At 38.2% G+C, this 14,547-nt stretch overlaps 1 protein-coding gene across 1 annotated transcript; it reads left to right on the top strand.

The window, feature by feature from the left end:
• Positions 1-1,593: 1,593 nt before the first annotated feature.
• LOC129881651 (protein GAST1) lies at positions 1,594-4,397 on the top strand. The gene is made up of 4 exons (XM_055955780.1): positions 1,594-1,733; positions 2,727-2,786; positions 2,896-2,929; positions 3,989-4,397. The coding sequence occupies exons 1-4, from the start codon at positions 1,665-1,667 to the stop codon at positions 4,168-4,170; spliced, it is 345 nt and encodes a 114-aa protein (XP_055811755.1). The 5' UTR covers positions 1,594-1,664; the 3' UTR covers positions 4,171-4,397.
• Positions 4,398-14,547: the final 10,150 nt, after the last annotated feature.

Genomic DNA, 14,547 nt, shown 5'->3' with positions numbered 1-14,547 from the left:
CCTCTATCGCAGCCATTAAAAAATTATACTAACCGAGGATGTATCCGAAACCACCTCTCTACTTTTAAAGGTATTAATATGATTTGTGTTCATGTTATCCTCTTCACACTCTGCTTGTGGGATTATATTGCCTATATTTTTTTTGTATTAAAAGATTATGCTAGAATATGAAATCTACCATAATTTTGATCCTATTGATTGACAACAAGCTAAAATGGTTAAAAAGGCAAGTCACAAGGATACTACAGTGAACCAACATACCATAACCTGCTAAATCCCAAAAATCTATATGGTCCACACACACTCCAAAATTTCACTAACTTCCAAGAAAATATAGCAAACAGCTAGAAATGTTTTCCCGCAAAATGACAAACTATATAGGTATGGTTCACGAGAAGTTTAGCCTAGTGATCAACAGAATGAATGCAGGGATTAAGATACAAATAGAGATAAAAATATTATGTATTTTTTTTTATTTATCTAAGTTTGAATGGACAAAATTTATTTTTTACATATTGATTGGAAGATAGCAAATATCAATAAAATAATCATAAGTATTCGTAAGTTGAACCGATAATTGATACCTTATAAATTTGTTAAAAATAATCCAAGTGTTCACAAGCTAACTTAGAAACTAGTATCCTATGACCCCATATTAAATATTCAATAAATTAGCTGAGGCGCAATTGAATTCTATTGTTTATAAGAAAAGAAAAAGAAACAATGGTTCACAAGAAGTTTGAATAGATTATTAGATTGAATGATCTTCCTAGCTACCACCTGTCTATGAAGACAATTGTTTTTATTTTTTATAATATAAGTAGTTATATTTTTAAGATTGAGTTTTGTTTTCTTTTGAATGTTATATGGTTTATGTAAGCTTTTATCTGTTAGGTCTTCAAGAACATTGCAGACCTCTAAAATCTTATTGGGAACATGTGAGGACCAGTGATCAACACGTGAAGATTGTTGGCTGTTTTCCCAATGTAAATTGACCGCCAACTTCTTTTGTTTTGTTTTCTTGTATGTTGTATATGCGCTGTAAATATTGTTTACATTATCAAGATAGTTCAACTTCTGATGGTCGATTAGTTATCATTTTTACTAGGTTACTAATTTGTATTTATCGCAAAAATCTACTCGTAATCATGCACGATAAATATGTAGGTAGTACTGAATTTGATCCAATACACCAACAAACTCACAAAACTATTTTTAGAATACTATTTTTGTTTAACCATTTGGTATATATAATTTTTTGATCTAATTAATTTCAATTCGCTTTTTTCAACAAAATATAAACTAACAAAATTATATGTTATACAAAATTTATTGATCCAATTAATTAGAATTCGTGTCATAAAAGCCTCCTAGGCGATTTTCGTGTTTCCTATCAAATAATACTTCATTTATAAAATTAAATTTCTGATTAAAAATGAAAAAAATCTTAATTTACCGTCCCATGATAATCATGTTGCTATACAAGAATGTTAATTTTTTCACGTGTCTATCCATGGAGAGAACATTGTAAAGTACCCATAGATTCTACACAATTTTTGAGTTTCCAATTGCCTATATATATTCTCATTTAATATTCCCAACCAATATAAACCATCAAACATCATTTCTCTCTTGGTCAATTAATATATCAAGAAACAACAAATATGGAGAAGAAACTTAGCCCAGTGCTAATATTTCCTCTTCTAATAATGCTTCTTCTTGTTGGAACCCATGTAAGCTATCATCTTCCCCACTCTAAAATTAAAGGGAACTCAAAATTTAGAGTCAGTAAATTTTATATATTTTGCCTATAATATAATTTGTTTTTCGAAATAATAAGTTTGGTTGAACTAACAAAACCTTCTTTTTTTTTTGGTAAGTAAACTTTTTTATTTACCAAGTGCTCAATACAAATCAGAAAAAAATAGCAGGTATGGGTATAAGTTTCATCCTTGCTAAACTTAGTCACCAACTCAGCCACCTATTCTATGCATACATGTTTAAACTATGTAGTTTTGTAGCTAATCTAGGATAATTTCTTCCTCTCCTATGTGCTTCCTGAATGATGTGCCTAGTTAATGCATTAGTAGATTGATTGTTGCTTTTGCTTAAAGATCCTGTTGTTATGCTCCCTCCATATGTGATACACAGTGTTTGCCAATGTCAATTTGTATAAGGGTGATGTACTACTCTTGTCCTTCATAGTCTTAATAGCTCATTGTACCTCCTCTGTCCAGCACATTGCATTTCTACTTGCTCCTTGCCATTTCAGCACCTGGTTCCACACCTCTGCAGCATATACACATTGAAAGAATAAGTGATCCATGTCTTCATCAACCTGCTGACAAAGATTACATAAGGGAAGATGTGTGATTCCCCATTTAGCCAATCTATCTTTAGTCGCAAATTTGCCATTCACTACTAGATACAAAATAAATAGCCATTTTGGAGCTCCCATGTTTGTCCATACCAGTGATCTATTGTACCCCTCATCTGCAAGTATACTTTCCTAATAAAGTACTTGTCCATGTTTTATAACGCTATCACATTATAGCCAGTTTCTTGGAGATGATGAGCCGCCTTTAGGATCCTTTGTACTATCCAAGAAGCGTGTTTCACTTGTATGTTTCATAGACCATTCTTCTAATAGTAATTATGTATTCTTGCTATCCATAACTTCTTTTAATTTCTTATTAAAACAACTATTTTTTAAAATTTTATATCAGGAAAAAATAATAACACAGTCTCCAGCACCTCAGCCACAACCTCCTAACACTTCACCAATGGTAAGTCTTGTTTGAATTCTCACTTTCTTTTGTCCTCTTTTTTTGTTTTGTTTTTTCTATTTATGAAGTTGTCAATTCTTACTTATAAACTTGTTTTATTTTTCTGCAGAATGGTACTACTCCTGGTAGTCTCCATCCTCAAGGTAATAAAAAATACTGTAAATTGTTTTCTTGTGTATACTCATGGATATCATTCGTCGAAAACTATATTCATATACAAGTAAATATAGTTTATTATATATGTATATCAAATCTTGAAATCCCCTTAAATATTCTTATATTTATTATAAAAAATGGTCAAAAATGTCTTTGAACTATGTGAAATAAATATTTTTATTATAAGTTAAATGGGTCAAAATGTCTTTTTCCAAATAAATATATTATTATCTTTTTTTGCTTTTTAAACACATTTTTAACTGATGATGATTTTTTTTTTTGTTTAAAAAATATTTATCCTACTTCAATTCTTAACAATATGAAGAAATAAAAATATTTTATATTTTATCAAAAAACAATTATTGGTATATATCTAAATGAAAATTAAATACAGTGTTGCTATGAGGGAATTCCGATAAAAATATTATTTTTAAAGAACTATTTTCTTGTTTCTTTTCTTTTAAAATAACTTTAGTTTATAAATAAGTAGGAAATAATCTTTATTTTTTATTTAATCTCATTTTAACAATTAAAATAGAATAACTCCATTGATAATATATGCCATATATATAAGTTCGTAGTAACCCGTCATTAATTTTCATTTACATAACGATTAAAATTTCTGATATGGAAATATTTTATTTCATAATCTTTTCCGAATTGAAGTAGGATAAACATTTTCTAATTGAGAAAAATCATCATTAGGAAAAGAATGTCTTTAAAAAAATAAAGAAAAAATATATATATATATAGGGGCACTTCTAACCCATTAATTAACAATAAGGGTATTGTTGAACCAAACTATTGAATGCAATGTCATTTCTGGACTAAACTATCAATTGAGGACACTTTTGTTCATTTTACAAGCTTAAGAGCGTATTTGAAATAATCGAAGGGTGGCCAGTTAAACATTCTTATAAAATTTTTGTGTTAGCCGTTGAATTTAAATTTTGATTTCTTTCATAATTAATTAAGCGTGTCATGTTATATACTATGTGAACTTAATATTTTTTTTAAAAAAATAAAAATTGTTGCTATCTTGGCAGATTGTTTACCAAAGTGCACATATAGATGTTCAAACACACAATACAGGAAGCCATGTATGTTCTTTTGCCAAAAATGTTGTGCGAAGTGTCTTTGTGTTCCTGCTGGGACTTATGGGAACAAACAATTTTGCCCTTGCTACAATAATTGGAAGACCAAGAGAGGAGGCCCTAAATGCCCTTAAAATTATATGCATTGACGATGAAAAGAATTTTTATGTTGCTAATGTAATTTAATCTGTTGTAGAACGTTGTTTGTCCTATTTTCAATTTACTAGTCCCACTTATGATAGACAATCTCGTGTAATTATGTTTTAAGTGATCGAGTAGAGTAAAATTATTTTAATTTATCATTGTGTAAAAGTTTTTTTTTGGTTGGCCATTATTGAAATTTCTTATATGTTTTGATTCATACTCGTTTAATTTACATAAATCTCATAGTTTTAAAAACTAATTATATTATTTTCCTTCTCTTTTCCAAATTACAAAATTTTCTTAAAATTTATGGATTTCGGATAAATCACTGAACTTTCAGATATATTATGTCACGACCCGATTTTTTAGGTCGTGATGGTGTCTACTATGACCCACCAGTAGGAAAGCCGACCCATTTCTCGAAACTGTGAGTAATGACATGTCAGGATAGAAGACAATCAATTAACCTAAAACAGCAAATTAATAATAATAGGAGCATACATGAACGGGAGGAAGCACTAAATATATACAAACAAAAAGGATTCCTCCTAGAACCTGGAAGTCACAATACAAAGCTACTACTAAAAAGAGTACAAATCTCAAAAGTGGACCACAAAAACAGAGTTGTCTCAAAAATCAAAAGACATGCAAAATATATATATACACAGGGAGATGGATAAATCCAGGACGCAATGTGCTCACCCTCGCCTCCGATCACGACCACAGCTGGCTCGAATCAACACCGGTAGTTAGTACTCGGACCTACATCACAAAAATAGATATAGAGTGTAGTATGAATATCAAAACAACAGGTACCTAATAGGCATCATAGGACGACTGAGCAAGATAAGCAAAACTAAACTAAAATGCGAGTAACATATCATAACCAAAGATAGGGCAAGAAGTAAATGTAGGTATGTACACGAGCGTACTAACAAATAAAGAGAAAGAATCTAACTAAATCCGCCGTGCTCTCATAAATCCGACGAGTACGCTCGTGCACAAGTAAAGAATAACCACCTGCACGGACTCCCATAAGCCCGACAGATGCAAGAATAGCTAAAGGAAAATGAACTGAGCCAAAAGGATTCCAATAATATCACCATTTTCCAGACTTGAACCGAACTATTCCCAACTCTAATACCTCAACCCAAAGCTGAGAGTAGATGAAGACATTGAATTGAAGATTCACCGGGGAATCAGGAATTTAACCACTTACAAGATGGATCACGGACTTCAACTGGGTAACTGTAGCTAATGAATCGACTCGAGTAAGCTACATCACGAACTTTAACTTGGTAACTTTAGCCAAGGGTCGAACACAGGTAATCTAGACTACGAACTTCAATCGGGTATCTGTAGCTAAGGAGCCTGATCACAAGTAAGCTACACTACGGACTTCAACCAGGTAACTATAGCTAAGGAATAGAACAAAAGTAAGCTAGACCACAGACTTTAACCTGGAAACTGTAGCTAGGAAAGTGAACCGAATTAGAATCAACGATCAACCGTACGTCATGGGGAGTACCCACAAACCGAGTGTCATCAATGCATCACTCCATCCCGAATCAAATATAACCTGAATCATCGAGAAGACTCCCAAAATCAAGAATCAAGCGATACAAGACAGATAGGAGAATAGGGCATTATGGAGATAAGGCCACAGGCTGAGTTACTGCCTTGCTAAAGCTCAGACTATCAGACTCAAGTATGCTATATCAGTGTATAGGGAGCTAACCATCTGAAACGACGTCAGAGAAGTTTCAAGGCCCAACGGCACCAAACTCGCATAAGTCTAAGGCAATCACTAGTCTAAGCCTAGACTAAGGCCCAACATACTTCCAAACATATAACCACAGGCACAACATTCACCATAAGGCATGAATGATCAACATTAATGGGAGTAATGCTTACACAGTCCAACAATTTTCAGAAAATAACACCTATGGTATGAAATCTAGGAATTTAACATGTTCGACACCCAAACGCCTCCAAACTCATACAATTCAATATACAATTGCCTAAATATGCTCGGTCTATGAGGGAAAAATTATAGCCTACCTGTAGGTCGACCACGTCCGCTCCAACTCATGAAACTGAAGCTTTTCTGTTTTGAGCGGCCTCTGAATGTTGCCACGCTATCAATAATAGAATCACAACATTAATATGGTTGTTATGACACTAAAATTATCGAATTCAGAAATGAGCCAATTTTGGGGTCTAAAGCAGACAATGTGGGACTCGCATCTGGAATTCCGAAATTGATCCTAAAAATAGGTCTCAAACAGCACCCCAAGCTCATGAATAAAGTTACAGCACAATCCAGGATGGAAAATAATGTCATGTAACAAAATGCTCAAAAATCCGAACTAAAAAGATGAAAAATGGCAACAACTTGATCAGCGATTTCCCATAAAATGAAACTCTCCCAATCCAAAAAGTTATACCATAACATTCCTTTCGAAAAACCCCACAACTTAGCCTAAAAAATTACTAAAAATGAAGTTCATATGATAAGGATACATTCTCCAAAAAATCAACAAAATATCAATCCAAAAATGACCAAATCAGTAGCTAATTTCAAAATTTTACTTCACACGACACCTTCCCCCGAGCTTCTGAGCTCACCACCGGATTTCTTATGAAATTCTCTTGAATCTAGACCTTTGAATTGCCTAATGTGAGTTGTATGAAAGGAGATATAAAGGTTTGAAGTTTGGAAGAAATGCTGAAAATTCATACTTGGTCTTTTATTAAAAGACCAAGATTTGGACTTCACGAACGCGGTCACAGTGCTCTGAGAATGCGGAGGCCAAGAATCTTGGCCTTCGCAAATGTGGCCAGAGGCTCGCGAATGCAGAGGCAAAAGTCCCACAGCTCCGCAAATGCTGCCATGGCTCTGCAAATGCAGAGAAAAATTTTCTGGACCTCCGGGAATGCAACCAAAGGCCCACGATCGCGGAGAACAACTCTCTATGCACTAGATATCATCTAAAAATTTGAGTTTTCTCAACCTTAAATATTTCGACGGGGTGCTTGGAATTGGTTCGGAATCCCATTCGTGCAAAAAAGATATGCTACCCCATAAAATTCGATGTTTTGGACTCAATGACACATTCAAAATTCTCATAAAAGGTCATTTTAATAAAAAGTGGGACCCACACCTAAGTGTCATTTTGAGCCAAAATCCACAACAGGCCTCGGGATTCAACCAAAAGCCTCAAAAAGAGAACGAAGGGTCATTTTAGACCAAATTTGACATTCTAGAGCTAATCGCTGTCAGAATTTTCATCCGATTGCATTTTCCAAGAATATTGACCAAAGTCAACTATAGGCCAAATTTCAAAGGCAAAAAATGTCAAATAGTCCTAAACTCGTACCGATTGCCTCGGTACTCTTGCCGACCACGCTACTAGCCTAATTTTGTAATTTTAAAGATGATGATACCGTCAGAATTTCGTTCTTAGTTCATTTTTCTGGAGTTATGACCAAAGTCAACTTCTTAAGTTATAAAAGCTTCAAAGTAGAGAAACGGTCTAAAACCCAAAAGAACGACTAGACAACCGAATAGTCAGTGTCAGCAAGTCATAAATGACTTGAGATCGCTATAAGAACTCTCTAGATGATGAAATGAATGCTTAAATTCAAAAATAATCAGGAGGGTCATTACACATATACTACTAAAAGAACTTTCGTCCGCGAAAGTAAGTGTCAAGAAGTACCTGAAGGCTCAAATAAGCCGGGAAACTATGTCCGCATCTCGTACTCAGTCTCCTAGGTAGCCTCCTCGATTGAACGATGCCTGCAATGGACCTTAACCACAGAAATGACTTTGGAACGCAACTGCCTGACATCTCTGGCCAAAATAGCAACTAGATCCTCAATATAGCTTAAACAATCATTCAAGTCCACTGCGTCATATTGAAGCACATGGGAACCGTCTGGCATAAACCGATGCCGCATCAAAATATGGAAAACTAGATAAATAGCTAAAAAGCCCAGGGGCAAAGATAACTCATGTGCAACCTCGCCAATTGGGGCTAAGCTTGCCCCGCCTCCCAAATCTCATCACGCCCTTCATGGGCGATACACAGAGAAATTCTCTATCACCAATGACAAACCTCAACAATCGACATCTATGATTCGCATAGATCCGATGTCTACTCTGAGTTGTCTTGAGACTATCCTGAATCACCCTTACATGATCTAAGGCCTCATGTATCAAGCCTGTACAACGCGGCTTGGGATCTGTAGACTCAAACCAACCAACTGGAGAGCGAAAACCATATAAGGCCTCAAACAGGGCCATCTGAATACTGGAGTTGTAGCTGTTGTTGTACGCAAACTTTGCCAAGGGCAAAAATTGATCCCATTGACCTCCAAAATCTATAACACAAGCCCGCAGCATGTCCTCGAGAACCTGCATAGTACGCTCTAACTGACTATCAGTCTGCGTGTGGAAAGTTATGCTAAGGTCGACACGGGTACCCAACTCTTCCTGAAAAGTACTCTAAAAGCTAGATGTGAACTGTGAGCCCCGTTCTGAGATGATAGAAATAGGCACACCATGTAAGCGAACCACCTCCTAAATGTAGATACGGGCTAACCTATCAGCACTATAGGAAGTATGAATGGGAAAAACGTATGCCGACTTGGTCAATTGATCCACAATGACCTAAATGCTATGAAGACCGCGGGAAGTGCGAGGCAACTCCACAATGAAATCCATGATGATCCACTCCTATTTCCACTCGAGAATGGGTAATCTATGAAGCTCTCCACCAGGTCTTAAATGCTCGACCTTAATTTGCTGACAACTCAAACAACGCGACACATAATCTATAATTTCTCTTCTCATGCCACTCCATCGATAGTGTTTCCTCAAGTCACGATACATCTTAGTGGTGCCCGGATGGATAGAATATCTGGAGTTATGGGCCTCGATAAGCATCATCTGAATTAAGCCCCCAACTCTCAGAACACAAAGTCAACCACTAAACCTTAAACCCCCATCTGAATCTAAGATATCCAGATCGGCGTCACCTCCCAAAACCCAATCTCACAGTGCAACTAACCCCTCATCCTTAAACTGATAGCTGCAAATCCAGTCCAACAGAGATAAATGAGCCCCCACATAAGCTAACACGCACCAAGAATCAGAGATATCAAGTCTAATCATCCGGTTAGCTAAGGACTAGGTGTCCAAAGCTAATTGTCGCTCCACAGTAGAAAGGAAGGCTAGACTACCCATACTCACCGCCTTCTGACTCAAGGCGTTCGCTACTACATTTGCCTTATCCGGATGCTAGAGAATAGAGAGGTCATAGTCCTTCAGGAGCTCAATCAAGCGGTGCTACCTCGAATAAAGATTCCTCTGGCTCATAATGTTTTGAAGGCTCCTATGATCAGTGTAAATCTTTCATCGAACTCTATACAGGTAGTGCCTCCAAATCTTAAGTGAAAAAACTACTGCCACCAACTCTAAGTCATGAGTGGGGTAGTTAAACTCATGCAACTTAAGATTCCTCGATGCATAAGCAATAAACCGACCCTACTGCATTAGTACACAATCTAAACCAATACCGGATGCATAACAACAAACAATGAAGCCCTTACCCTCAACTAGAAAAGTCAATATTAAAACAAGGGTAAGCATCTCATTGAGCCTCAGAAAGCTCATCTCACACTCCTCCAACCACACAAATGGGATATTCTAGTGAGTTAACCGAGTCAGAGGTTCCGCTATAGTAGAAATACCCTCAACAAAGTGCTTGTAATACCCTGTCAATCCAGCGAAACTATGAATCTAAGTCACAGAGGTGGGCCTGGCCCAATCACGAATAGCCTCAATCTTCATCGGATCCATCATAATTCTATCCTTGGACACTACGTGCCCCAAGAATGCTACAGACTCAAGCCAAAACTTACACTTTAAGAACTTGGCATAAAGTTGTTGATCTCTCAAATATTGCTCATGCTCCTCCTGACTCCGCGAGTATTCCAAAATATCATCGATGAAGACTATGATAAATGAGTCTAAGTACAGCCTAAACACCCAGGTCATCAAGTCCATGAACATGGAAGGGGAGTTAGTTAACTCAAAAGACATCAGTAGGAACTCATAGTTTCCATAACGAGTCCTAAATTCAGTCTTAGGGACGTCCATTACCCTAATCCTCAACTGATAGTAGTCAAATCTCAAATCGATCTTAGAAAACACCACGACACCCTGAAGCTGGTCGAATAGGTCATTAATCCTAGGAATAGGGTAATGGTTTTTCACTGATACCTTGTTCAACTGCCTGTAGTTGATGCATATCTGCATAGTACCATCCTTCTTCTTAACGAACAAGACTAGGTGACACTAAGAAGAATGATTCCCTTATCCAAGAGATCTTAAAGCTGAAAACTGAGCTCCTTGCGCTCTACGGGGGCCATATAGTACAATGGGATAGAAATAGGATGAGTACCCAACTCTACATCAATAGCAAAGTTAATATCGCGGTCAGGAGAGAGGCCAGGCAAATTAACAGAAAACATATCTGCAAACTCTCAGACTGTAGGGCCCTCCCTACTCATATCTCTAACACGATCCTAGTATGCCAAACACCCGCTAGACACAAACCTCTAGGCCCAAAGAAAAAAGATCACCCCAACCGGCGTGCGACTGCAAGAGCCCAGCTACACTACCGATGGAATACCAGGCATGGCTAGGGTAACGATCTTGGCATAGCGATCCAAGACCACATGGTGAGGGGATAACCAATCCATGCCCAGAATCAAGTCAAAATCCACCATATCAAGCAAGATGAGATCAACCTTAGTGTCACGCCCTGAATAGTCATCACAAAGGATCTAAAGACCTGATCCACTACTAAAGAATCACCTACCAGGGTCAAAACACACAATGGCTCAACTAATGGTTCCAGGCTCATACTCAATTAAGGGGCACAATATATAGATATATAAGAATAAGTGGAGCCGGAATCAAATAAAGTAGATGCGGATGATGACATAACAAAACCGTACATGTGATCACATCATCTGAGGCCTCAGCCTCTGCTCTAGCTAAAGCTGCATAGAAGTGGGCCTGGGCTCCTTTATCCTACGCATCGACTCTGCCTCCTGAACTGTCTCCCCGAGGACCCCCCTTCCCCCAATCGTGTACCCTAATGACCACCCCTGCAGTTCTGGCCCTGGCCTCCGCCTCTTAATAGAGATGATGGTGCTGACGCAACTCTATCTGCCTGTAGAGTTAGTAAGACTAGCCTATAGTGAGGGCACTCGTGAGACCAATGATCTAGCGCCCCACACTCAGAGCACCCTTATGAATGTCGGCTGAAAGCTGGAGGTCGTCCACCTCAGTTAGAAGAACCCATCTATGAACTACCTCAACCCTAACTCGGATCAGCACTAAAACCAATATGACAGTTTTGATCATCCTCTGAAGTTTGAAGAGAGGCCTGAAAGGGGCGGCTGGACTGATCTGACTGAAATCTCTGGCAAGATTTATCATAGGACTCCCAAGGTCTAAAGCGGCCCCCATTATGGCTATCCTTCTGTCTAACTCTCTTACGACTGCCCCCTTGGGCCTCGTGATGGAACTGCTTGAGTGTGCAAGCATGGTCTACCACCTCCAAAAATGAACGAACCGCTGAGTCTAGTTCTATAGCTAGAACCTCAATTCCTTAATGAAGCACCGAACTCTCTCCTCCATTGTGGGTAAGATTATGGTAGCATGCCTGGAGAGCTTGTGGAATCGGGCCTCATACTTTGATACTATCATAGAACCCTGCTTCAATCATGAAAATTGATCTGGATCTGATCTCTAACGCTCCTAAGGATAAACTAGGCCAAGAAGGCATCTGAAAACTCAGCCCCACATCGCCGATGGGGACCCAGCTGGCCTGGTCTATAAGTATATGCGCCACCACTTCCAGGCGAGACCTTCTAGTTGATAACGGTGAAGTCGGCTCCTCTTGACTCCACTAGACCCAAAGTTGCATCCATTGTCGGCAAGGAAATAGAAACTCGTGGGCATCCTCACCTACAACCTCAGAAAACCTTGATGGTGATAGTATAAGGAAAACCCCGAGCATCTTCTACTCTTTAAGTGGCATGACGCCCTTCAAATCATCTGGCTGAGTGGCGAGTACCGGTAGCTGCTAATCGACTGGTGCCTCTAGGGAAAGCTGGTCATGCGCTACTAGCGAGGCAACCCTCAATGGAAGCTAAAATCTGGGCGAACATTTCCTGTAAGTATGGAGCTACGACTAGAGCTCGCAGTGGTTGGGCTTTCCCGAGTCCATTAGCTGCTGATGTACTAGAGTTACAGGTGGCTCCACCTCTGGCTCTAGAGTCTGGTCTCAGTCCTGGGCTAGTGCTGCCGCCCTAGCACAACTTTATGGTCGGCTTCTACCTCCAACGTACGTGCGAGTCATCCTGTAAAAGAGTGGAACAAGTGAGATTTCTAGCAACCAACAAGACACACATTGCACGACAGTGATACAAAAGAGACACGTTTCTAAGGACATCCTATAGCCTCACAAAGATAAGTCACAGACATCTCCGTGCGGATCCGCAGGACTGTACTTGACATTAACTCTGTAAAAGTGAGACTGGTGAACTTGGGGCTCTAATACCAACTTCTCATGACTCGATTTCTCGGTCGTGATGGCACCTACTATGAACCATCAATAGACAAGCCAACCCATATCTCGGAACTATGAGTAATGACATATCAGGGTAGAAAACCAATAATTAACCTAAAATACAAAGTAATAATAATAGCAGCATACATGATTGGGCGGAAGAACTAAATATATACAAACAAAAAAGATCCCTCCAGAACCTGGATCTCACATGTACATAACTACTAATAAAAAGAGTACAAGTTCCAAAAGTGAACCACGAAAACAGAAATGTCTCAAAAAGCAAAATACATGCAAAATATATATACAGAGGGAGACGGGTAAATCCAGGATGGAATGTGCTCACCCTCGCCTCCGATCATGGCCATAGCTAACTCGAATCAACGTTGGTAGCTGGTACTCGGACCTGAATCATGAAAATAGATGTATAGTATAGTATCAGTACCAAAACAACAAGTACCCAGTAGATACCATAGACTGACTAAGCAAGATAAATAAAAGTAAACTAAAATGCAAGTAACAGATCATAACCAAAGACAGGGCAAGAAATAAATATAGGTATGTACATGAGCGTACTAACAAATAAAGAGAAAGAATCTAACTAAATACGCCGGGCTCCTATAAACCCAATGGGTACGTTCGTACACAAGTAAAGAGTAACCACCTACACAGACTCCCATAAGCCCGACAAATGCAAGAATAGCTGAAGGAAAATGAACAGAGCCAAAAAGATTCCAATAATATCACCATTTCCCAACTTGAACCGAACCATTCCCAACTCTAATACCTCAACCCAAAGCTAAGAGTAGATGAAGACATTGAACTGAAGATTCATTAGGGAATCAGGATTTAACCATGTGCAAGCTAGATCACAGACTTCAATTGGGTAATTGTAGCTAATGAGTAGATACGAGTAAGCTAGACCACAGACTTTAATCTGGTAACTTTAGCCAAGGGTCGAAAACAGGTAAGTTAGACCATGGACTTCAACTGGGTATCTGCAGCTAAGGATCCTGATCACAAGTAAGCTACACTACAGACTTCAATTGAATAACTATAGCTAAGGAGCTGAACACAAGTAAGTTGGACCACTAACTTTAACCTGGTAACAATAGCTAGAAAAGTGAATCGAATTAGAATCAGCCATTAATCATACGCCACGAGGAGTACCCCCAAACCGAGTGTCATCAATGCACCACTCCAGCCTGAATCAATATAACCTGAATCGTCGAGAAGTCTCCAAAAATCAAGAACCAAGTGATACAAGACCAATATGAGAATAGGAAATTATGGAGGTAAGTCCACAAGGCTGAGTTACTGCCTAACTAAAGCTCAGACTATCTGACTCAAGTCTGCTATATTAGTTTATAGGGAGCTAACCGTCTGAAATGACATTAGAGAAGTTCCAACACCCAACGGCACCAAACTCATGCAACTCTAATGAAATTACTAGTCTAATCCTAGACAAAGACCCATCATGCTTCCAAACATATAACCACAGGCATAACATTCACCACAAGGCATGAATGATCAACATTAATAGGAGTCATGTGTACACAATCTAATAATTTCCCGAAAATAACACCTACGGCATGGAATTTAGGAATTTAACATTCTCGACACCCAAACCCCTTCAAATTCATATAATTCAATATACAATTGCCTAAATATGCTCAGTCTAATGAGGGAAAAATCGTGGCCTACCTATAGGCCAAC

Source organism: Solanum dulcamara, chromosome 3, assembly GCF_947179165.1.
Source record: "Solanum dulcamara chromosome 3, daSolDulc1.2, whole genome shotgun sequence".
NCBI classification, from domain to species: domain Eukaryota; kingdom Viridiplantae; phylum Streptophyta; class Magnoliopsida; order Solanales; family Solanaceae; genus Solanum; species Solanum dulcamara.
Note: the sequence above shows the minus strand (reverse complement) of the source record. Positions and strands in the feature narration are given on the sequence as shown.

Excerpts from the sequence above, each read along its gene's own strand:
- LOC129881651 (XM_055955780.1), top strand. The coding sequence starts at position 1,665 with ATGGAGAAGAAACTTAGCCCAGTGCTAATATTTCCTCTTCTAATAATG. Across the intron at positions 2,787-2,895 it reads CTCCTAACACTTCACCAATG|AATGGTACTACTCCTGGTAG; the intron begins GTAAGTCTTGTT and ends ATTTTTCTGCAG. Across the intron at positions 2,930-3,988 it reads TGGTAGTCTCCATCCTCAAG|ATTGTTTACCAAAGTGCACA; the intron begins GTAATAAAAAAT and ends CTATCTTGGCAG.